Source organism: Eucalyptus grandis, chromosome 10 (genome assembly GCF_016545825.1).
Source record: "Eucalyptus grandis isolate ANBG69807.140 chromosome 10, ASM1654582v1, whole genome shotgun sequence".
Lineage (NCBI taxonomy): Eukaryota > Viridiplantae > Streptophyta > Magnoliopsida > Myrtales > Myrtaceae > Eucalyptus > Eucalyptus grandis.
This window is the reverse complement of record NC_052621.1, coordinates 30,240,162-30,266,652: the sequence shown is the minus strand read 5'-3', so window position 1 is coordinate 30,266,652 and position 26,491 is coordinate 30,240,162. Positions and strand designations below refer to the sequence as shown.

At 37.9% G+C, this 26,491-nt stretch overlaps 1 protein-coding gene and 1 pseudogene across 1 annotated transcript; one reads left to right on the top strand and one right to left on the bottom strand.

The window, feature by feature from the left end:
* Positions 1-2,878: 2,878 nt before the first annotated feature.
* Positions 2,879-6,750, top strand: LOC104423967 (disease resistance protein RPM1). The gene is made up of 3 exons (XM_010036383.2): positions 2,879-5,739; positions 6,015-6,092; positions 6,619-6,750. The coding sequence occupies exon 1, from the start codon at positions 2,911-2,913 to the stop codon at positions 5,233-5,235; it is 2,325 nt and encodes a 774-aa protein (XP_010034685.2). The 5' UTR covers positions 2,879-2,910; the 3' UTR covers positions 5,236-5,739; positions 6,015-6,092; positions 6,619-6,750.
* A 364-nt stretch (positions 6,751-7,114) lies between these two features.
* On the bottom strand, positions 7,115-14,263 carry LOC104423966 (annotated as a pseudogene).
* Positions 14,264-26,491: the final 12,228 nt, after the last annotated feature.

Here is a 26,491-nt window from a genome sequence, read left to right as displayed (position 1 = left end):
CCTTGTTGAATGCTACCTCTCCCTTTTTCTAAATTTAATTAAATTAATATTTATATTAAAAATAAATTTTGGGATAAAATTATGTCGTTTTGCATATTGATTGTTGAGTAGACAACTCTAGCAAACCACGTAAACCACATTTATTATTAAAATAAGCCACATTGGATTTATGGCTACCATTGTCAGAATTTGTACTTAAGTGTCCCAATTTTCAAAAAAAGTTGATACTTAAATGTCCACTCAAGCTAAGTTTTGGTACTTATGGTGAACTTTAGTCCGAATTTTCTATCGACTTGCAAATTGTGTATTGCAATAGGGTTTGTTGTCTCTTGTGACATTGTATATTGAATCAGGATCTTAGCCATTTAGCGGAGATGATGAGAAGGTCCGTCGAATATTAACCGATGGATAAAATGATATAAGATCATCGTCTTGCTTTAAGCTGCCTAGTTTAAGCTACCTTAGACTGGTCAAACTTAACCCATATATGAAGGGCGGGCCATTATATGAGTTGATTTTCTTCAAGAAAATGGGATGTAAACCGGTTTAGAATGGTAAAATTCAAAAATATATGGATGTTTTATGGGTTCACAATTTACCCAAAACCTACCCATCTTTGTGACTCTTTTCACCCTAGACTTCTCGGACTATTCCAAGTTCAGAGAAGGTTTACTGGGCTTACAAGATAGGCCCGACTTCATCCTTATTAAATTATAAGGAGGCTTCTTTTTTTTACCCTTTGTTGTTTTTATCTTTATTAATCTTTAAAGTTTCGTTCGTTAGTTACTAGAATGTATCTTTCCTTGGTTGGATTCTATATTATTATTTTTATATACTATTCTAATCTTAATTTTGGTCATTGTAATCCATGGTCGGTATAAATCATCTTCTTCAAGATCTTACATTCCATTTAATTGAAATGTCAATTTCTTCATGTTATTTGTTGCCGTGATTATATAAATTCACTACCAAGTACTTTCTCTTAATTTTCATTGTGAATCAATACCAAAATTGAAAATTTTATGCAACGTTGAAAACCAATTCTTTAGTGTCTTATAGTTGAAATAGTGATTTTATCTAAATAATATATACACATGAAGAACTTAAAGTGGGTTAGCTAGATGGATATGGGTTTCCATAAATTGGATTAAATTTGAAAGTATTTTAGTAAATGGGTTAAGGTGGGTATGGTTGGATACGAGTTGGATCAGGTAAATTTGTTTTCTATATAAATGAGTCAAAATAGTTAAATAGGTCATTTTGGATCGAATTATTTTTGACATAACACTATCCATTCATTTAATGGCCCTATGCTACGGAGGATCATCTATGTTAATTGATTTTATTATGTTTTGATAACTGAATAGTCATCTAAAATCTATAGTGACGTGTTGGATTGTCAGGAAAATATTGGACAAAAACTATATCTTCTTTACCGGGTACTCTTACTCTATCTAAAACCTCTGAGGTGCGAGGATTTTGAGGAACGGCATCGATATTCCAACCGTGCCGTTGAAAGGATGGAGTGGCATCTTATACCCATAAGACATTTCCAAGCAAAGAATGACTGGGGAACATAGTTTGATCGAGGGTAGATAAAAGGCTGGTTCTTATAAATTCCTTATACAACCGTTTTAACTTTTTATTACTTTAATATTTGAAATTTTTGCAATAAGTGGGCATACCGTATAATGTGATAGGTTACAAGTTAACATTAAAGTAAGTGGATCGTGATCAATACTGAATGACAATTCATCACATTACTAATACAATCAATTGTGTGAACTCGTCTCATTTTTGAGACTGAACCTAATGTCCTCTCTTTAATTCTCGCATCTTTGAGTCCGAACTTTAGCAATTGGCTTATCAATTATTTAACCTACCAATGACATAAAGCGCCGGATACTTTCTTGTCCCTCGGTCAAGATTTGGCTTAGTCAAGAATCAATCCGAAGGAGAGGCACCTGTATGGATAAAAGCACATAAAAAATGAACCAAAATATAAAACACAATCATAAAAAAGAAACACACCCCTACACACCTTACATGGCATCGTTCCTACCATGTAATATCTAGTAAATGATACTGACATAATATTGACGTACTTCACATGAGCGCCACATGTGATGTTGATATTGGTATAATAAGATATATTGGGTAAGCGATCTTGCATGGACAAGTTGATAATGTGTGCGTAAGGATAGACTTCACTTCTTCCTTTAAGCGTAACGAAGATATAATCAATACCCGAGACACAATTTAATCCTAAAATTTGTAAATGGCATAATTGATCCTAAAATTATTCTCACAGAAATAAATGAATTGATTATCTTCGTGTATAAGCAAACTTAGGAATAGTAAGATCGATCTGTAAGATTGTTATATTAAAAACAAAGAACTTTAGTTGATTAGTTTTATCTTTATCATAATAACTGTGAGAGATTCTTTCTCTCCTGTCTCACGGTCGAACATCGCACAAGCAAAGAATTAAACAAAGCTTGTTGGAGTAGACCGGAGAGGCCACGCCAAGAAAAGCATAAAAAAAATGAAGAATATATATATAGAGAGAATAATATGTGCTCGCAAATTTTTCTCCAAATTTATTCAATCCAGACAAACAAGCCAACAGACACACACACACACACCCACTGACCTTCCTCGAAACAAACATATTAAATAGCCATGGCTGCTTCCGACCCGATAAGTTGCATGGTGGTCGCCGACGCTGCCGCCCAGATCGTGTCCCGTAAACTAGATATCTTGCTCTCTCACCCGGTGTGCGTCGAATGTTTACCGATGCAAGCCCACGCGAAGGATGCCAAGGACAAGCTGGCAAGGATCCAAGAGTTCGTTTCCACTCAATACAGACCGTCCCAAACCGAGGAGTGGTCGGGGCGGCTCCTTCGAACCATGTACCATGCTGAGGAGTTCATCGACCAGTTCCACCTCAGAGAGGCCCGCGAGAGGCACGATGCCCTCCACAGGGCCACATGGCCGCTCGTTGCGCTCATCTCCAAGTGCAAGCTGTGGAGGGACTTGTCCATACTGGTGAATAAGATGGAGGGGTTGTGTGATGAGAAGTTCTTGAAGGAAGGGGCCGAGGGCAGGAGGAACAAGGAACTTGCTAGTTCGTCCTCTCATGATAGTGTTCCATGGCAAGGCAATAAATTGGCGAGGCTGACTAGTTTCTGGGATCAGTACGAGCCGACTTTTTTCAATTATCTCGACGCCAGGAAAAAGGATTTACTGGAGCGGATCAGAGCAAAATCGACATGGTACCCACTGACTACTTCGATTTGGGCCAGGCAAGGTGCCGGCAAGACTATCCTCGCGAGATGGGTCTACAACCAAGCGAAGTACATGGACTATGAGCAGCGCGCTTGGGTCCGCGTCTCGGCCAGCATGGACAAGCGGGAGTTCCTGTGCGAAATACTGAAGCAAGTCGAGAAGCAAGCGAGTGAAATGAAGGACGTGGATATCGAGGAGATAAGGAAGACGCTGATCCGGAAATTGGCCAAGACCGAGAGATTCCTCATAGTGTTGGATGACGTGAAGCCGTCCAACGAGCCACTGTTGCGAGAGTTGGCGATGAGCATCCCGCCCTCTTCGCAAGGGCACATAATTACCACGACCGAGGACACTAACATAGCCAGCTACATGAATACATCTGGGGAAAAGCCGATCGAGCTAGATAAGTTGGGCGATGAAGAAAGCCAGAAGATGCTCGCCTGGAAGTTGCATGGAGAACGCGACATTCGGAAACTCAAAATTGAGGAGAAGAATATCGTAAAAGTGTGTGATGGCTGGCCGCTCTATATATCCTTACTCACCGGGTTTCTATCGAATGCTGGAGAGCAGGAACGCGCAGCGTTGGGAAAAGAGGGTTTTATAATGACATCGTTAGATATACTAAAATTGAGTTGCCATCAATTGCCGGCTTATCTAAAACCGTGCTTCATCTACATGGCTTTGTTCCCCGTAGGATTCCCCATTCCGACAAGAAGGCTAGTGAGGCTGTGGTTGGCCGAGGGCTTATTGGATTCGCGTTGTTACAACATAGAAAGGGATAGGAAAAGGCAGCCCGAGGATGTGGGAGAGACGTTCATTCTGGAGCTCGCGGATAGGAATGTGATCCATGTGGTGAGCCAGAGAGCGGATGGATCCCCCAAAGCTTGTCGAATGCTCACCCCTCTGCATGACATGATCCGCCCGATTGCGATGAGCATGGGGTTCCTCCACATACATGCCACTAGCGAGTTGAAAGACATAAAAGGCCGTGACCCAACCAACCAGCAACAACAGCTGCAGAACCAACAGATTCGGTGGCTTGCGGAGCACACCAACATAGTCACAGACATCCACAGCGGCAGCTACCCTGCTTTGAAGCTCGGCCACATCCGCTCGTTTCTGTCATTCTACCTGAGGAGAGGCTTGCTCACCAAAGACGTCAGCACGTTTCTTAGGAAGATGACGTCTGAGACAAACTACAGCTTGCTCAGGGTGCTTGATTTGGAGGGTGTGTATAAGCCAACCTTGCAAGGTGTGCTCCCCAAGCTGGTGCTTCTAAGGTACCTAGGATTGAGATCCACGGTGTTGGATTCACTCCCGAGCGCCGTTGCAGATCTGCAACATCTCGAGACTCTTGACATAAAACACACCAACATCACTTCGCTACCCAGTTCCTTATGGAAGGCGAGGAACTTGAGGCACCTGCATCTCAACTGGTTTTACATCGACTTCAAGAACATCCTCAAGGCTTGCAGCACCAATGTCAAGGCCTTGACTCAACTCCAAACCTTAAGCGGGCTGGTCATCGGTGAAGTGAGGGAGAACTCGATGACGGGCCACATGAGCAGCATGCCCGCGCTCACCACACTCAAGCTTTTCTTGCAACACTCGGATAAGGAGCCCTCAGGCGCCGCGGGAAAAACAGTAGCCGATTGGATTAGCTTCAGGCTCACCGGTCTCCAGTCCTTGACCTTTGGGGTGATCCAAGAAGCCAAGCCCGCGGAAGAAACCCAGCTCGCGAAAGAAGCCATGAAAGTAGCCAAGCCCGCGGAAGAAACCCAGCTCGCGAAAGAAGCCATGAAAGTAGCCAAGCCCGAGGAAGAAGCCCAAACCGCGAAAGAAATCAAGCGTGAGCCCGCTAAAGAAGCCAAGCCCACCGACAAAGCCGAGAGAAAAGACCATCAAGAGATCGCAGATAGGCCCGTTACCGGAACTGTCGTTGGCTGATCAACATCGCGACCTGTTGGAGCTCTACTTGCTGGGCCAACTCAAACCCAGCTGGAAACAGCTCTTGCCAGTCTCGCTTAGGGTCTTGACTCTGTCGGGTTCGAGGGTGGAAACAGACATGATGCCCCAGTTGGGCGGTCTCCTGAGACACCTGAGGACGTTCAGGCTGTTGGCCAATTCTTTCCTAGGCACTAGTCTGACGTTCACCAAAGATGGGTTTCCAAGCCTCAAGATCTTGAAGATTTGGAAGCTGCCTCACCTTGAGAAGGTGATTATTGAAGGAGGAGCAATGCTCCATCTCAAAGAACTTGAGCTTAGGCACCTCAATGCAATGGAAGAACTTATAGGGATTACGGAGTGTAAGGAATTGGAGAATATATGTGTAATAGTCAAAAAGGGTGCTCAGGGTTTTGTCGACCATCTCGAGGACGTAAAAGGACTGACCGCGAATCTGTACAAAATAGAAGAGAACCCTGAACCTATGGATGATAACGAGGATGACAGGTATGGGACCATATTAAATCTCATACATGATGAAAATGTTATTATAGTTATAGATTGATAATTGCAATAATTACATATTAGTTATTAAAAAGAACTATAAAAGTAGGGACGAAAAAGGAAAAATGCCATTTCCACAATCTGCGGATTACAATGACAGGTATGAGACAATATTAAATCTCAAACATGTTATTTACACATGATGATGAAATTGTATTTATAGACTTGATAATTTCAATAATTATGTATTAGTTATTTAAAAGAACGATAAAATCCAGGGACAAACAAATGGAGGATCTCTCCGTGCAGATTGAAAGGGAAGCTGAGAGACCTAAATCTGTAAATGACAATGACAGGTACGGAATATGCTCTTTACCCATGGTGATGAAAATGTTTTTGTAGACGTGATAATTTCTCGTTAGTTATTAAACACAGCAATTATGATTTTTATCAAATAAGAATTAAGGTGGCTCATTTCACCAGACCAAGTCAATACATATTAAGAAATTATGAAGGATACAATGAGTCTTACTAAATAACACAAAATCGCATGGACAATATTATTTAATCTTTGTGAAACCTAATGTTGGATCAAAAATATTTTGGAACCAATCTTACTCCCTATAGCCTGCACACGTCAAGTGAGCTTTTCCCCTAATTCACATACGAGACGTTGAAGAAGAGATAACGAGATTTTTTTTTACACTGGTTAAGAGCTCTTCCTTACTTACCGTATCATAGTTCAAAAAATGAAGCTTCTCATATAGGAACAATGATTTGCTTTCTCTTTACAATTACGATTACTATTAAGAAATCTCTATTTATGATTGCGTGTGTGCGTGCGTGAAGGTTAATAATTTAGTGATTTCTTGTTTCCTACAGTCTTGACAAATCCAAGGATGCTCTTTGAATGCGAGCCACTACAATGATCTTTAAAGTTGAAAATATGTATATGTCCCATCCTCCCATCCTGCCAAGCCCTCCCTTTTTCTCTCTCTAAGTGTGCAAACAAACAAGTTCATGTAACTGTTATCTTATGTGATGAACCGATATGATACCATTCATCCAATGCAAGATATTCTTTCTTCAATCATTGGCATCCATGTGAGCATATACTCAATCCAATGAGGTGAGGGGGAAAAAAAGAAAGAAAGAAAAGCACGAGAGCAAAAAAAAAAAGAAAGGCTTAAATGAAGTCGAGGAGTCACAATTATTGAGAGAATGTCGCATGAGTCATGAATTAAATTACTAATCTAATTAACCACAATCTATTAATAAAAAGAAAACATTTAAGAGGATGGGAGAAATTGGAACATTATGACAGTAGCCCAGGTAACATCAATCAGGCACCAATGCTTATGTTGAAGAGCCTAGACCGTTGAGAGAACCTGCAAGCCCTTCATATGTTCGGGAGTATATTACAAAGCTTTTGTCCAATGACCTGCATCTAAATCACATATATATTACCAGTTAAAATGAAGTCACACCATCTCAGACGGTTGGAGAAACAAGTTCGTCACCATTCTGCAAAAGTAAAAGTATCCAAACAAAGCATCACAAGAAAGACATCATAGTGCTTTTCCACTTGCGCAATTTTGTGCTTGATCGCTGAGGAGTAAAGTTGAGGCCAAACATCTCCTTGGAAGCTTCCTCTGGCCGAACAAAACCAACAACCTTTGCTACAATTTTGGCACTCTCAGTCACATGGTCCATATCTTCCGTGTCAGACCACAACCGATGGGCTAACTGCAAACTTCTATGTTTCGTATTCAAACTGATCCCCCAAGTTTGGAAGAGCATCTCTCTATCTTTCCTGGTGAGCTTCTCTTGCAACTGCTTGGTGAGCATCTGCCTCTCATGACGAAGATCTTGTATGCTGTTCAGCACGATAAAATCCTAGACTTAATACGTTCCTACTGTGAATTTAACAAAAGCAGTGAGTGTTTCATATAATTTAAATTCAGTACCTCAAAGCAGCAGTCAAGGTCTGACCATCTTCCAGAGCTTGATTACAACAGGCAGATTTATCCCTAAGAAACGACAACCTCCTGAGCTCTTCCTCCATGTAGATAGAATCCGTCGGATCACCTTTAAACAGAAGAAAAAGTAGCTCCTGTGAACTAATGAGACATTGCATTTTTTCCATAGTTTGACGATCTCCTTCCGCAAGTTTTTAAAGTGTGAAAACCATTCCAAAGAACCTTCTGTATCATCTTCAATTGGATCCAAGCCAATATCCTTAACATGTTTAGTAGGTGCAATCGCATTTGGTTTTATATCATGTACCTGTCAATCAAAAGAGTCCCCACTGAGCAAAATGTGCGTATGTTGACAAAACATCCATATCTAACAGTAGTAACCGAACACTAAGTTCGTTCCCCAAATTTCAAAGCACTTTATATTCAAGTAAGTGGTAATCCAAACTTACCTGCATGTCCACATTTACGTATGACAAGACTCTTATAGCTGAAACCATAGCTGGGCAATATCACTACATCCTTCGTCACATATTTGTACACAGAAAAACAATCGTTAGACGAATCAAAATTTTCTAAATTATAATATTTAACAAACTTTAAACATCTGAAAGCCATGGCTTTTGTATCCTGTCCATAGTAAGTTTTCAAAACAATGTAAAAGAAGCCCAGTCTGACCCACGCGAGCAAAGCCCTAATAACTCCCATCCACTTGAGTCATGGGGTGTCACGCCCAAATATTTGAATCAGATAGCAGAGTTATAACATTCTTTGTTATGGAAAAAGCATAATAACTCCTGTGTTATATTTAAATTCCAATAGAGAAAATAAAAATTTGTAGGGTCCAACAGAATAATTAATCCATCGTTCATTATATAGCTCAATATGCCTGTGATAAGAGGAACAGAGAAAAGGCAGGGAACAAAGCTCACCCCACGCTGACCAGGTTGATCCTCCTGCTGAGCAATGGACTCCTCCATTTCGGAAGCGGAATCCATTCTGCTGTCACATTTCTCAACTGTCCGAACTATCTCTGCTTGAAGCTCATAATCCACAGAATCGTCCAGTGAATTATGAGAAACACTACCGGACAAATTTTCTTGGGACACATACTTCAATGAAGGAAACTTTCTCTGGCATCCCTCAGGTCTTCCAGGACACTCTTTTTCGTATCGAAGGGGAGGTGTGCTATGGTTTATCTCCATCTCCTCAATTGAAAATGAAATATTTGTGAGGCCTGACTCACAACTTTTACTCCTAACTAGCTTGAAACTTCTGGATGTAGGTAACTCTTTCTCCGGCATCATTGAAAATGCTTTTTCAAGAGAAGGTTGTACATAATCTTGAGGGACACTGTCTAACTGTCTAGTTTCCTCCAAAGTTGGTGATCCCAATTTCTCTTTTTCCTCATCACCTTCCTCAACCACAACATAGTCTGAAATGCCTTCCTTCTCCTCCACAGATGACATACCACCATTGCCATGGCAGTTCGAGTTTGGCTTTTCCATCTCAATGCAGCCTACTTCTCTACAAAAGTCCTTGGAATTTTCATCAGTATATTCTCCAATATCCTCTGGACATATGCTATTTCGCCTGGTGTGAGATATCCGAATTGAGAGCTGTGAAGAGGGGTCTGAGAGTAGAGAGTTCTCTTCAAAGTCGGGAATGTGGATCATATGCCCATCTGAATCACTCCTACTGTGTTGATCTGAATATTGACATGAATCAAATGTTAAGATACCAACATCCACATACTCCTTATCTGCTCATTTTTGAGTATCTAAAATCAGGCTCTTGAGTTCCCATGAACCTCGCACACAAAGTTTAGGGTAATCACCACATGCATCCACCTGAAGTATCAAATGAACAGATGATTCATTGAGGAATAATTGGTGTTATAAGTTGAGGACAGCAAATCCATCAAGGAATCTAACAAAGTAGAATTACCTGTGCAGTCGAAGGTTTGTGATCCACAACCAATTGGTGCAAATCCTGAACCTCAGACTGAGCAAGGTCTCGCTGTAGAGACAATTCTGCAATCTCTTTCTTGAGCTGTGAGAGGATACAACCACAGAAAATAAGGTGTTAAAATATTTAAGCGGTTTCCTGATTTATAAATGGACAAAAAATGCTTCACTGTTCATTGAACTTTAAAGGGAGTGACAACATGGAAATTTTACAAACATAATCTTAAAAGTGCCACAACAAAAAACTATTAAGAAGGCCAGTTAATAAGCTGCATACTTAGCTCTTCACAAATAAGAACTGATTTTGCTACCAGCTGAAGTTATTATTCATCCCAGCAAAGGAAAATGCACATAAACCTACTGGCCATCCAATTTTCCATGCCAAATTACAACAAATAGTGAAGGTTTGTATGCTTTTAGCTCTGAAGTAGATGCCTGTTGACAGCATCATGGCAAAACTTAAATGGAATGAATATGAAAAAAGGAACAAAGTAATTTAATAGGACAATCTCACAATTTTTGCAGAGAAAAAGATTGCAGAAAATATCAGTTGGACATCCAGGTAAATCAGAAGGTTTGCTCAAGTAAGCTTTACTTATCTTTTTTGCCGAAAAATAAATAAATAACATAAAAGAAAAGCTGATGAAAGTCACAGCTATAAATGCTAACAGCATAATGGTGAAGCTGTGGGTTATTGCCCAAAGGTGCAGAATGTTAGAAGTGGTCCAAAGGGACATGCTACGGTGAGAGGGATGAAGAAAATTTGCAATTGTGGAAAATATGCATTCTGCAGGGGAAGGTCAAAAAGGTCAGGCGAAGATATTGCTCTTAAAATTCTCTGTCAAGTCTTAGGTTCCCAAGCTAAATTACCAACTTTTACACGAACTTTCAAGTGGATGAGCTTGGTCAAGAGATGTCAATTGAGATGGAAATTGCATGTATTGTGCACTTAAGGATATTCAACCTAATGGAACTGGTGGAATTCACCATCGGTACAAAAGAAATAATAGACTTTTTGACACAGCAGCGTACTAAAGAAGAAGTTGGAAGATACACCTAGTTTATGTATGATAATTACACACAAGTACCTCCCTTTTCCATAGATAGTGAGAAAAACCTCAAAAAATATAAGAAACGTCGAATTACAATATTAAAAGCCTTAATGCAGAATTATCACCTTCTCAATTTGGAGATCCTTTTCTCAAAGCAGCACAGCAGTATCAGATGAAATAGACGCTAGTCCTGGATTTCTCAGCTCACTCTCCAATCTAGCCAATTCTCTCTGTAAATGCTTTACCAAAGCTTTATCAGACATAACAACAATGACCTGTGCATTTGTGGCGGCCTCTTTAGCACAACTTGCAAACAATAGTGTATTTCGTGACTGTTCAACATGCCCACAGGCAGGACTCATTGTACAGATGATGGAAGTTCTAGCATTTCCTCCCAGTGAGGATTGCAGAATACGAGTCAGTTTGGAATCTCGGAAAGGAATATGTCCATTTCTTCCCTTGCTGGAGCCATTCAAATAGTTCTTGATCAATAATCAAAAGTTTAAAAATAAACCAACGATAAATTGAAAGAAAAGAGAGCTTGAGACTGCAACACATCCACCAACTCCTGATTTCTTATAGGATCTTAATATTAGTAACTGTTCAGTTCATACAATCAAAGATGAATAAATTGGTAAAACATCATCACAGATGGTTTGCTTTGAATTTCTATAAGTCTTTTTTTTTTTTTTAAACTTTTCCTCCAAAACATTGATAAAGAAAATACCACACATGTCAATATTCATATGTTTTAAAATTTTAAGATGTTCAATGTGCAATAAAAGTCGAATTCCGAACAGTACAAGAAAAGGAAAATGTGAAAAGTTCAAACTTGCTCCAAATAAACCTAAACAACTACTCAAGTCTTGACTTCTAATGCTTTGAAACGGTTAATCTTCTTGATGCTAAAATCTGCATGGTAACCTATATGGAGCTGCAGGCTAAGAACTTAGTCAATAGCCCAGAAAACTAATCTCCTACTCTCAAAACAACAATTTTCAACTATGCAATGGAATTTATGCATGAGAATCCAAAACCAAACGTGCCCCCCAAACAAAAGACCAGATAGAACATATTCTTTTGGCCAATATCATGTCTAATGAATTGATCCAAGCATTTGGCACAAGAGGTACTTGACATTACTAGAGGAAAGCAAAGATAAACCCACTGTCAGCTCTGAGCACTCAGTCGTCACAACAGGTAGTCAGATAAGCATAAATGGAACTAAATGTGCGGGAGCTCATGCACTAAACCTGCCACAAGCAGCAATCACAAACCCTGATGGAGGATCGAAAGTGTAAACAGAGCTCAGTATCTGGATTTTACTGAAAGCAGGATAGGAAATAGAGCACCATGGCATAACAGGATCCGTATACCCTGTCCTATTTTGTGGGAGAAGGCTTGGTTGTTCATGATGGTGTTATTCGTATAACATGTGTGTATGCAGGTAAACTAGTATTGTGTAATAAATGGACCTTTGGCACAGAAAAGGCGTTGCAGTGGTGCTCTATGTTCATGTCAGTGCATGGTCCAACTAAATTATGAGATCTCTAAGATGAAGACAACAAAAAAAACAAGCTGTAAAGCCAACCTCAGCTTTCGGATAACTGTTCCCAAAGTCAGCAAACTGCGATTTATGTGGCAGCCCTCTTTCAACCTCGCACCAGCTGATAATGACTGAGATGCACGCTCACTTCCTGCTAGATCCACGAAGTTCTGCAGCCAAAAGAAACTATTATATTCTCCCAGTAACTGTTTATAGGTTGAAGTTAAGTACTGAATATTCATACCACAGTAGCAGAAAGAGTGCTTGAATTGTTGGTCCCCAAGAACTCACGAGCCGAACTTTCAATTGTCTGGCAGCAGAAACAATGAACAATAAAATCCTTGAAATTTTAATAGGAATTGACCACAAAACAGATAAAATTCACCATTACCAATCTGAGAATCTGATGTGATCCTGAGCTAGCTTCGTTAAGGCATGTCTCTCCAACCTGTCTTTGAGCTGTGAACTCCAAATGATCAGCCTAAGCATTTCATTGTAATGATAGATATAGTATGCAACCAAGAAATTCATCCAACACAAGACTGAATAGCCTTAGTCCTTACCTTCACACACAGAAAGAAGTTCTTGAAAGTGGCTCCAGTCCTTCAGTGTTTCCTCTGTAAGTTTCTCAACTACAGTCCCTCTCTGTCAAAAGAGCTAGCTCTCATGGTGATGTTGGATGAGCTCAGAGTTCCTCAGCATAGTACAAAGAAATTTACCTCCGGATCATCTAGAAGTCTCAGTGGAGTACTATCTGCGCTGAGGAGGTCTCTCACAGACTCATTGTAGATCTCCATCGCAGAAAACTTCAACAGAAATTCTCTTTCCTTGTGCTATTGAGAAACAAGAGGATGTCTTTATTAACAAGCAAATGTTGGAGGAAGAAGTTGCAATTGAAAATGGAGGAGATCTTCAGGTTGTATATGACTTGTTACCTTCTCTATGTAGCTGTATATATCTGCCATTGAGTATTCAGTAATTCCACTCATAGTGTACGTTTTTCCACTACTTGTCTGTCCATATGCAAAAACACTTGCTGCAACATTGAGCATCGGATGGTTGCAATCTCAGGCAAATATCAATCAACATAACAAAACAATGTCGAAAGGAAGGAGAAGAGGTTAAAGTTTACAATTTATCCCACTGACAACTGAAAGAGCAACTTTCTTGGCTCCTTCCTCGTACACTTGCCTTGTGGAGCAATCACACCGGAAAACTCTGTCTGCAAATCAGCCAACATGGAGGACGCATAACACTAAGAGATATTGAACAGATTGCTTCCTTAAATGCAAGTCCATCATTAGAAACATTTGTTGGAATCTGAAGACGTGGGCTCAAGACCAAAAGGATGCTATATCCAACATAACATGAAAATGTGCTCAAGCGAAGGCAAAGAAGAAAGAAAGGAAAAAACTTCATGAATGGGATTCAATTACCAAATGTGTAGGCAGCTGGGTACATGGACCGCTCTGAGACAGAGAGATTGTTTATGTAGAAAATGGTGTTGTCATCGATACATTCCCAATCCGATACATCATTCCTAGGAATTCCTTCTGATTCAAGGGCCTGAGACGAACTGATACAAAGATTTTCTCTTCACAGAGACTCGACCCCTGCGTTGTCTCCTGGCCATCGACTGCCACCATCGCTTACCTGCTTACTATCCAAGTCTATGAACTGTCCGAAATCAAGATTAGTCTTCACCGCAACCATATACTCCGACAAAGCCTGCGACACATCACGTAGTTCTACGCCCCATCACATCTTCACTGTCCGACTAGGCATTGTAGTTTGGGAGTCAACAAAGCAAGTGATGTCAAGATCTTATGAAATCTGAGGCCCATCCAACTTCTACACCCACCATCGTCGTCACCTGTAATGAACAAGCTAATCATGGCTTAGGGCAAAATCACCCCCGCTCCGTCAATTTGCCTTAACCACGAAAATCGGTTCCTCCTCAATTGCTCCTTCCTTTTGTCATCTAATTTAGCAAGGTCAAACAAATGCGTATCAGAAGCCTGAAGTGCCCAATCTCCGAGGGAAACGGGCGGTGTTTCTTTTTTCTTCAAATTAGCAAATATTTTATTAAATGAACCATTATGGAGTTTTCTGAGATGGTCCCCACAGCAGACTGTCAAAAAGTCCCCTTTTGCTCGTGCTTAGATTATAGAATGTCTTTAGAAAAACAAAGCAAGACACATTTTCACCTTGGGAAGTGAAGACTTCCCAAAGATTGTCTGAGATCTACGCAAAGATCCATGGCAATGTGCATCTCGCTGCAGTGGAGAGAGAGAGAGTCCTAAACTGGTCTTTGCAAAATTTTCAGTTGCCTCATTTCCTTCCTAGTTGAACAGTAAACGGCAAAATCTCCACAGGGCAGAACATGAATTTCCGGAAAACTGTTGGCTCTCTCTCACTTTAAAACATAAAGCGAATGCGCTCCGAAAGAAGCGACCAAATCTTCACGACACGTCTCCAAGCTACATGCGGAGCCACCTAAATTCGACAAGAGAGATGGCATTGCCAATCCACGACGGCAGAAGCTTCACCAATCTCTCCTTGGCCTTTCCAAACGAAAAACGTATAAACGCATTCAGTGTGAATATGAAGATGAAGATGAAGAAATGAATCAGGATACAGCGAAATCAGCAAAAGAAATACTTCGAATTACTCTATATCAATATGATTGTAGTACAAAGCTTCTGTGATCAATGACAGCTTTTGAATACAAAATCCTCTGTTTTACATCCCCTGTTTCTATCTCTCTATCACAGAACGTATCAGCTACACAATTGCAGAGCATCCATTGATGATTGCTCTCTAAGCTTCCTCTCTCTATATTTCTTCTCTACTCTCATCAAGGAAGAAGAAGACTACTTAAAGAACGGAAAACTGAATACAGCTCATCAAAGAAAAACAGAATTCAACTAACTGTTTCTTCATTTGTTTTTCCCACTTTCAGCTGAATAACCGCACATCTGTTATAACTTGGCGATCCATGTCAATCTTCATCTCAGGCTTCTTCTTCATTGATGTCAATCCAAGTTTGTCTTCACCACGAGTTCTCCGCCGTTGATCACCAGCTCTTTGTTGCTTTTCTGTCTTTTGTTTTTCCTCACGTGTTCTTTCTCTATCTGCTGAATTTATAGTAACTAATGATTGAGAAGACTCAGTTCCTTTATATTTAACATTCAGGTCGCTTTTTGCTAGAATTCCAAGGCGACTCATTAAATGAGCATGAAACGGAACTCCGGAATGGTTGACCAAACGAAACAAGGGGGGAAATTTACCATTGTGACTCTCAGCCTTGTCGAACTCCAATCCGTACGCCATCCCCCTCACGATCCGACCCGAAACGCCATTCCGGATCCGAAATTGCAACCCGAGACGAGCCGGTAACAGGATTGCTTGCTTCTAACGTTCGAACCAAAAGAACTGGCGAGAGATTTCAAAATGCAGGCGATTGAAATGCGATTTTGACGGGGATGTGCGCCAGATATAGATAGAGTGAGAAAAGCGAACCTTGGCAACCCCTCTCTCTCTCTCTCCAAGGAGGATGGCGATGATTTCCTGCGAATGTGGAGAGGGAGAGACGGTCGGTAGTCCGTTCCGTGTTCGGGTCGGGTTTGGCCCCAAGTTGAACTGAGCTATTGGGACGGAGGAGTCCTCTCTCTCTCTCTCTAATTCCTTCTAATAAAAATAACACGGAAAATAAAGTTGTGAAATTTCTGTTTCTAAAAGGCTATTTATAGGTTTTACAGGGTGATTATATATAACAGAAATTATAAGCAATCAAGATTATGAGATTACAATATGAAAGATACATAGAATCAAGTAATATATATTTTTATCCCCTCAAACTTAAGGTGATATAGAAGAAGTCATCTGGATTTTGAAGAAAAAATCTTGAAAACGCCCTAGTGGATGTGCCTTAGTGAATACATCAGCAATTTGATTCACTGATGAAGTGGATACAAGACAAATGACGCCATGAAGGACGCAAGAGCATATGAAAAATGGCAATCTATTTCAATATGTTTGGTACGCTCATAATATCATTATGTGTTACTTGGATGGCATGGTTATCACAATAAAGTACCGTTCCACTATTATGACAAACACCCATGTCTACTAATAACTATCATAACTATAATAATTATGTTGGCGTATCAATAAGAACACAACATTCTGCTTACATATTAGAAAAAGCGACAACAGTCTATTTCTTGCTACACCATTAGATAAGTGAGTCACCTAGAAAGAAGTAACCGTTAATAGTGGAGTGATGATCAAGAGAATCTCCAACCCTATCAATATTAGAGTAAGCCTTTAACTCCAAGGTATATTAAGCATAAAAGTGAAGGCCATGAAACATAGTACTCTTGACATAACAAAGATTTTGAAGAACGACAACAATATGAGTGGTTTGTGGTGTGGTCATGAATTGATTGATAATATGAACAATGTAGGCTATGTCAAGAGAAGTGACAATGTGGTATACAAAACTAGCAACCAGCTATCGAATAAAAAGTAGGATTCAAAAGAAGAGTCACATCTTTGTGATTAAATTTGACATTAGTCTCAATAGGAATTGCAGTAGTCATGTTATCAGTGAGTCCTGCTTGAGAAAGAAGATGAGTTGCATATTTAGCCTAAGATAGATTATAATCCAAGCAATCTAAATTAACCTTCAAGCCTAAAAAATAAGTGAGTAGCTCAAGATTTTCATTTTAAACTGTTGACTAAGATACTTTGGAGTTATGTAATGTAGGTATGATCATGTTAATATTAACCATGTCGTCTACATAATAATGAGATACTTTGGAGTTATGTAATGTAGGTATGATCATGCTAATATTAACCATGTCGTCTACATAATGATGATGATGATGATGATGATCATAATGATAATGATGATGATGATGATGATGATGATGATGATAAGGTAGCAAAATATATTAGTGAGATGTTCATTGAACAAAGAGAGCACTGTCATAAGGGCTCAATTTATGACCAAGGTATTCCATGGTAGAACTGAACTTGTAACACCATGCACGAGGAGCTTGCTTCAATCAACGTAATTGACACACTTTGTCAAAAGTAGTGTATCTATAAGGTAGCAAAATATACTAGTGAGATGTTCGTTGAACAAAGAGAGCACTGTCATAAGGACTCAATTTATGACCAAGGTATTCCATGGTAGAACTGAACTTGTAACACCATGCACGAGGAGCTTGCTTCAATTTATGTAGTGCTCGACGTAATCGACACACTTTGTCAAAAGTAGTGTATCCAAGAGGAGGTTCCATATACACTCCCTCAGTAAGATCACCATTGAGAAAAACATTTTTAATATCCATATGGGACAAAGGCCATTGTTTAATAAAAGCGACAGCGAGAAGACTTTAAAAAGATGTAAGTCAAGCAATTACAGCGAACATCTCATCATAGTCAATCCTATAATCCCGAGTAAAACTTTTTACTACTAGTCAAGGTTCGCAGTGTTCCACCTCACCGTGTACCTTCGTTTTGATCTTATACACCCATTTACAATCGATAGCACACTTTCCAAGAGGCAAATAAAGCAAATCCCAAATATGAGATTTATCTAATGCTTGCAACTCGTCCACCATTTCTTGCAGCCAAAGAAAAATGGGATGAGTTGTTTTATATGTGTGGTGCTCGTGGAAAGGAGAAATATTAGAATAACAAGGAAAATCATGAAACTGAACAAAAGATTGACTTACATGTATGGATGACGATAACGAGAAGAAGGTATACTAAGGGTAGAGAATGTGCGGCTGGTGCATGCTTATCAAGAGTTGTTGAAATGGGATCCCCAAATATTCCTGCATCAAGATTAGAAGAAGACAACTTTGAAGAGAAAGATGCAAGTGTAACATTTTCTAGGAAATAGTTATACCAAAGATTGGTGAAGAAGCAAATGGTTGGAGATAACTCAAAAGGACGGAGAGACAAGGACATCTTGTATTACCAAAAGTTAACATGATGAGACACTTGTAGATGATTAGAGACAAGATCTTAACAGTTATGTTCTTTATGCTAAATGCCATATCCAACAAAGTAACATTAGCGAGCTCAAGGTTGTAACTCCGTGCGTTCATTAGGAAGTAAATGCAAAAAACAAGCATTGCCAAAAACTTGAAAAAGATTGTAATTAAGAACACTATTATACAAGTGCTCTATTTTAGACAAGAGGTTGAAATGAGAAGTCGCATAACAACTAAGGTATGCCTATGTTTATGCTCTACTTGACCATTTTGTTGTGAATTTCATGGAACATAATGATAAATGATAATACTATTTTGAGAAATAATTTGAAAAAAACTGTATATCTCTTTGTTCCATGGCATTATTGGTACAAAAAAAACTATGATATCTAGAGAAAAATGAGTTTTTATCAAGTACGCAAAATCACAATAAATATGAGGAAGTTCATAGCAATTCTTCATATAGCCACGTATAACAAGAATGATCATCAAAAACTCACAAAATAAAGAGATCTTCCCATAGTTGAAGTAGGAGCTGGCCCTCAAATATCGAAGTGAATAAGATCAAAGAAAGCATAAGAGATATAGTCACTAAGATCAAATGGTAAAGCATGATGTTTTCTCAACTTACAAGATAAGCAATGAAAGTGTCTATCGTCAACGAAACCTAGATTGCCACTATAAATGAAAGGTCCTAATCTAGAGAAAGAAGCATGACTCAAGCGAGAATGTCAAGTTTCAAATGAAATTGTGGTAGTACACATCCAGTGAAAGAGTTTAGATGCTGTAAGGAAACAAGCTCAAATTGTGTTTTTCACCCCAAAAAAAAAAAAAAGCTCAAATTGTGTCCACTTTACGGCTTGTCCTAATTATCTATCTCATTTGTAGATCCTACACACGACAACCATTTGAAGAGATATGAATATCAAAACCAAGTTCACATAATTGTCCCATAGATATCAATTTTAAAGTGAGTTTAGGAAGTAAAAAAGGTATTAGGTAAGGACAATTTGAATGTCGAAACATTACCAATATGACTAATTATCATCTGTGAGTTATTAGTTGGATGAACCACAGGTACTTGTGAAGCGAATGAGTATGACATAAAAAAAATGGAGTTAAAAGTCATGTGATTACAATAGCCAAAATCAAAGAACCATGAATCAAGAGTACCTGAAGTGAGTAATAAAGCAGAATTGCTAGGGAGAGCAAAAAGTACAAAATTTTTGAAAAATGGAACAAAGATTTTTTAATTGATAAAGTAACAAATGAGTCTTTGGTGGAACCCTTAGTGATAGCAGCAATTGATTGACGTGCAATTGAGGTGGGCCTCTATGCTGGGATTGGTTGTTTGTCTTGTAGGAAAAAAACTGATAAGAACAAATAAATTTGTCTGAGGTGTGCAAGCATAGGCACTGTCCTTAAGGATAATTCCGTTCCTCGAAGTGAGAAACTCAATGCGATAGGCTTCTGAAGGCTATCCTCCCAAGATACAACAGACCTTCTTCTATATTCTGCACTGAATATTAGAAGGAACAGAAACAACGTTGTGTATAACCCAGCAAGAAAAATGAAAGGAAAGATTTCAAAAGAAAGAATATTCTCTATTGCATTCAATGTGTCTTTTTTAAGATTGCCTTATGAGATTTTATATTAAGATGAAATAGAGCCGTTAAAAGAGCCGTTGTAAAATAATGAAGGATTTATTTGAGAAATAAATTAAACGTTACAAAACGATTGAAAAGCCGTTGTATGACCGTTAAAAAAAAAAAAACCGTCATGTGACCGTTAAAAATAATGATGGTCTTCAATGCAGTCATAACTATTATCGAAGTTATTATCGTAAATATTTCAAAATATTATTGAAATATCCAACAATCTCCCACATACTTCAAAAGATTTTGAAAATAAAAAATTAATATGATGCTGGGTTATTGGAGTATAAGGCATCGGAACTAGTGCTTGTTAGGCTATGAACCAGCCCTAGGAAAAATGAAATATAATTCATGAAATTTTGGTAAAGTTTGAAACTTCTATGAACCAAAAAATTTCTTTTGTGAATTATAATTTTCATCAATCACATTGCACTCCCACAAACTTTGTTGTTCAATGCGGTTTTGCGCTAATAGGCCATGCGCGTGCTTGGTTTATTCATAAGTGCTTTAGAGATTTTTGCCAAAAATTCTCATAAGAGCGGCCTCACTCCACACTTATAAAGGTGATTCCATCAAGTGTGTTATGCAGCTTAATACACCACCAATAATGGCTATGGAATTTCATTAGGAGCTTAGCTCAACCTCTTTTTTCCTTGCAGTTTTGCACCATTCTCATCTTAGGATGAACAATAAATTTTAATAGTGCATCACTAGAACAACAAGTGACTTGTTATTACCCATATGAACCTAATTCATGGGATCGCCAATCACATAGGTTGGGTTACCATCACTGTTGCTTTTCCTCAATTGGCTTAAGTCCCATTCCCCTCGATGTGTCATAAATTAATTTTCTTCCCACAGGTTTAGTTAGAAGATCGGCCAAATTCACTTCTGACTTTACAAAATTGATGGATATAATTCTATCTTTAAGCAGCTGCTTTACCACATCATGTCTCAATCGGATGTGTCTATTTTTACCATTGAAAATTTTATTCTTTGCAATGGCTATTGCCGCTTAGCAATCATAGTGCATAGACACAAAAGGTGTCGGTTTCATTCCCAAAGGAATATCCGCTAAGAGATTCCTTAACCACACAGCCTCATTGCCAGCCAATTTTAGAGCCACAAACTCTGACTCCATTGTGGATTTAGCAATTATTGTTTGTTTGGCTAACTTCCAAGTTACAACACCTCCACCATGGGTAAACACATATCCACTAGTAGATTTTGTTTCATCTGAATCCAAAATCCAATTAGCATCACTGTATCCTTCTAATACAACAGGAAATCCATTATATAAAATACCATAATTCATGATTCCTCTCAAATATTTCATTAATCTGCTCAAAACAATCCAATGATCATCATTGGGATTTTGTGTATATCTGCTCAGTCTACATACAGCATAAGCTATATCGAGTCGAGTAAAATTCATCAAATGCATCAAACTTTCAATAATTTGAGCATATTTAGACTGAGCCACACCATCTCATTTATTTTTCACTAATTAGATATTAGAATCATAAGGAGTATTCACAAGTTTGACATCAAAGTGATCATATTTTTTAAGTAGCCTCTCCACATAATGCGCTTGAGTAAGCATTAGGCCACTATCACTCTTTATGATTCTAACACCCAAAATAATATTAGCTTCCCCCATATCTTTCATATCGAATTTAGAAGTCAAAAAACATCTTGTTTCATTCACTACATCAATACACATACCAAAAATAAGCATGTCATCAACCTATAAGCTAACAATTATAGATTCACCATCAACAGTTTTTGTGTATACACATTTATCTACTCCAATAGAGAAAAATCCATTACTAACTAGAACATCATTAAATTTCTCATACCATTGCTTTGGCACTTGCTTTAAACCGTATAAAGATTTAACAAATTTACAAACTTTGTTTTCTTGGTAAGGAAAAATACAGCCCTCGGGTTGCACCATGTAAATTTCCTCTTCCAAATCACCATTTAAAAAAGCTATTTTAACATCCATTTGGTGAACAATAAGTTTGTAAATAAAAGCCAAAGTAATTAAAACACGAATTGATGAAATTCTTGTAACTAGAGCAAAAGTGTCAAAATAATCAACATTTTGTTTTTGAGTAAAACATTTTGCAACTAATCTTGCTTTATATTTATCAATAGAACCATAGGATTATATTTTCTTTTAAAAATGCATTTACAACCGATTGGTTTTGCACCGGGTGGTAAATCAACTAATTTCCAAGTTTGATTTTGTAAGATAGAATCAATCTCGATTTTTATAGCTTCTTTCCAAAAATTACTTTTTGAGGAAGATATTGCTTCATAATAAGTCAAAGGATCATTATCAATAAGATAAGTATAAAAATCATTTCCAAAAGAAGTTTCTTTCCTTATTCTTTTGCTCCTTCTCAATTCATCATTTGAATTTTCGAAAACATTTTTATGAAGAAGTGCAGGAGAAATATTACCAACACTTAATGGAAAAATATGCTCAAAAAATTCTGCATTTTTTGTCTCAACTATAGTATTATTATTAAGCACGTCACTTTTTAATACAATAAATCTATATGCAGCACTATGTTCAGCATAACCAATAAACATGTAGTCAAATAATTTAGAGCTTATTTTCCTTTTCTTAGAATTAGGAAGCATAACCTTAGCAAGACACCCCCACACTTTCAAATATTTTAAATTAGGACAATAACATTTCCAAAATTCATAAGATGTTTTACCTGTTTTCTTATGAGGTATCTTGTTTTGGATGTGACATGCAGATAAAATAACTTCACCCCATAAATTATTTGGAGTATTAGAACTAACAAGCATAGAATTCATCATATGTTTCAAAGTCCTATTTTTTCTTTTAGCTATGCCATTAGATTCAGGGGAACAAGGAGTGTAGTTTCATGAATTATTCCTTCATTTTCACAAAATTCATTAAGCAATACATATTCTCCACCTCTATCCGATCTAATTCTTTTTATCATTTTATTCAATTGGTTTTCTACCTCAGCTTTATACAAAAGGAACATATCAAAAGCTTCATCTTTATGCCTAAGCAAATAAACTTTAGTAAATCTAGAATAATTATCAATGAAGGTCACGTAATATTTTTTACCTCCTCTAGTCATAGTTTGTTTTAAATCTCCTAGATCAGTATGAATTAAACTCAACAAATCAGATTCTCTATTTACAGAAATACAAGGCTTTTTTGTTAATTTTTTTTTCGGCACATGTTATACATTTATTAAAACATGGGTTTTTAATTCCAGAAATTAAACCTTGTTTTTGCGTTTTCTTAATATAAGAAATACTAACATGACCTAATCTACCATGCCATAAATCAACAGATTCAGCCAAGTAAGCGAAAGCAGTAGCATTTTCATTGATAACATTAGAAACATTAAGAACAAAAAGTCCGTGATTACAATAACCCTTTCCCACAAAGACGTTATTTTTTGTCATTACAATCTTATCAAATTCGAATGACACCTTCACCCCAACCTTTCCTAAAAGCGCTACTGAGACCATGTTTGCCCTTATATTAGGGACATGTAATACATCATTCAGGGCCAAAGTCTTGCCAGGTGTGAGCTTGAGAAGAACGTTTCATTTCCCAAGAACTTGAGTTGTTCTTGAATCACCAAGATAAATAACTTCTTCTCCTTCCTCTACTATCGTGTATGAGGAAAAGGCATTTTTGTTTGCACAAATATGCCTGGTAGCACCCGAGTCTACCACCCACTCTTTCACATTGGCCACAATGTTGGCCTGGGAAATAACCACAACAATTATATCATTAAAGTCATCTACTTTAACCAAATTAACTTTTGGTTTAGTAGGATTATCATTTCTTATTATTCTCTTTCTACATTGTGCTGCATGATGACCCGGTTTTCCACAAACAAAGCAAGAGCCTTTCTTTTTTAAGGTGGGGTGAGCAACTTTGGGTTTGTAATTAGGTTTTTTGTTATAATACCTATTTTGGCGATATTGAAATTTGCCTTACACCAAATTTGCCTTGGTAGCAATTTCCTTAACTTTGGCAGCTTTGATCTCCTTGCGAGTTGTATCCTAAATGATAATATGCACGATCAGATCGGCTAGTAACAATTGTTTGTCCTTGTGCTTGAGTTGTTGCTTGTAGTTATTCCAAGACTCAGGCAACTTTTCAATTAGCAGGCCCGCAATAAATTCTTTTTGTAAATTGATGTTTTCTGCCTTCAAGTCCTCCACTAGCTTGTGATATTCATTGATTTGTGTCTTGATCTCCTTATAATCGGACATTTCCCATCGATAATAATTTCCGATTACAAATTTTTGTCTGCCCACATCTGCGGCAGTGTACTTTGCAATCATGGAGTCCCATATTTGTTTCGCTTCCTTGTACGGATAGTAGACATCAAACAATTCATTAGAAAAGTACTAATAATTGTGTGCTTACATACCTTATTAGCATGTATCCATTGATCTCGAAGCTTGTTATCAGTTGGTTCGGCCTCCGTAAGTGCAAAAGCCATGCCGTGCACATCTAGGATAGAGAAAACCCTTTCTTGCCACCTTCTGAAATTGTTGCCATTGAAAACTTCAATCTTTGATATGTCGAGGAATGGTTTGGCATGGGACTATGTGGTAGTGGTGGTAGTGCAACTAGACTGGTGGAGATTGAGACATCAGCAGCAGTATCAACTTGATGCTCCATGGGACTTATCCTTAAGATTGTAGGAAAAAAACTTATGAGAACAAATAAATTTGTCTCAGGCATGCAAGCGTAGGCACTATCCTTAAGGATAATTCCGCCCCTCGGAGTGCGAAACTCGATGCAATAGGCTTCTAACGGCTATCCTCCCAAGATACAACAGACCTTCTTCTATATTCCGCACTAAATATTAGAATGAACATAAATAACGTTGTGTATAACCCAGCAAGGAAAAGGAAATGAAAGATTTCAAAAGAAAGAATATTCTCTGTTGCATTCAGTGTGTCTTTTTTAAGATTGCTTTATGAGATTTTATATTCAGACAAAATAGAGCCGTTAAAAGAGTCGTTGTAAAATAATGAAGGATTTATTTGAGAAATAAATTAAATGTTACAAAACGATTGAAAAGCCGTTGTATGACCGTTAAAAAAAAAAACCGTTATGTGACTATTAAAAATAATGATGGTCTTCAATGCGGTCATAACTATTATCGAAGTTATTATTGTAAATATTTCAAAATATTATTGAAATATCCAACATGTCTTTCATCAATAACAATTGGATGCAAAATAACCAAATCGATGACAATTCATACAATATTGTCTACGCAAGGAGGAAGAATTAGCAGTGGCAAGCATCATGTCTGTAGGCAAGGACAAAGACCGTTACACCTTTAAGGTAGCAAGTCGAATATTCTTAGTCAACAACTTGGAGACAAATGTCTCAAGACAAGGTAACGGATCTTGATGTAGAAGTGAAGCTCGCATATATTCAAATTCATCATCACGTGCCATAAAAAAATTGCATAACGCATGCAATCGCGATATTCGGCAAACTTACAAGCGTCAGAATCTACGTCCCATTATAGTTCGGATAATATTAGTTGATCTTAGATGGCATGCATGGAGGATCAAAAAAATCATAAATAAACTAACATGTCTCTTGATGTATGTGATGCAAATATTCTGACAGCTAATACTAATGGGCAATATGTGAAGTGGATATTGACTTGCAAGTAGGTCTCATGCTTCCTTTGTCGTATTAAGACAACCAAATTGATGTTCGATAGAAGGAATTGAAATGCTTCAAAACCACCTAAGGATTTGATATTTCTTACTATCTTAGTCCTTCAAGTGTTCATTAAGGGTGCGTTTGTTTAGAGATAAACTTCAGGAAAAAAGAAAATACTTTTGGGGAAATTATTTTTCAAGAAAATGATTAGTTTTCCTTTATTTGGTATGTGATTGAAAAATTTTTCCAGTGTTTAGATATCATTAAAAAAAAAATTCAATCTCATGACTTTATCTCACGCGAAAAAGAAAAAAATTTTAATTTTAATTTTTTTGTCTCTCTTTCCTCCCTCCTCCTTCACCGATCGCTGGGCCTTAGCAATGGCTATGAGAAGGCACCGGCGTTGTTGTCAAGGCCCAGCGAGGGCCGACCTAACCAGCCTCAAACGAGGTCAAGCTTGCCATGGCAAGGTTGGCAAGCCTCGACTTGCCCGAGGCTAGCTTGCGCTTGTGATCAATCATCTAGGCCTAGTAACTGGCGAAGGAGGAAGAAGGAAAATAAAAAGAAAATGAAAGAAAGCAAAAAAGAAAAGAAAATGGAAAAGAAAAATAAAAATTTAAAAACTGATTTTTTAAATAAAAGAAAAATAAAATAAAATAAAATAATGTAAGAGGAGCAATCCCGAAAAGGGTTTTGACCTTCTTAGAATTTCACTTTCCTAATTTTAGGCATGAATATTTTTCTTGATTGGAAAGTGTTTTCGGTTAACTAATTATTTTCAATGAACCAAACGGTGGGAGTTTGAAACTAATTTTGAAAAATATTTTTCTTGAAACAA

Coding starts and splice junctions, on each gene's coding strand:
- LOC104423967 (XM_010036383.2), top strand. CDS start 2,911: ATGTACCATGCTGAGGAGTTCATCGACCAGTTCCACCTCAGAGAGGCC.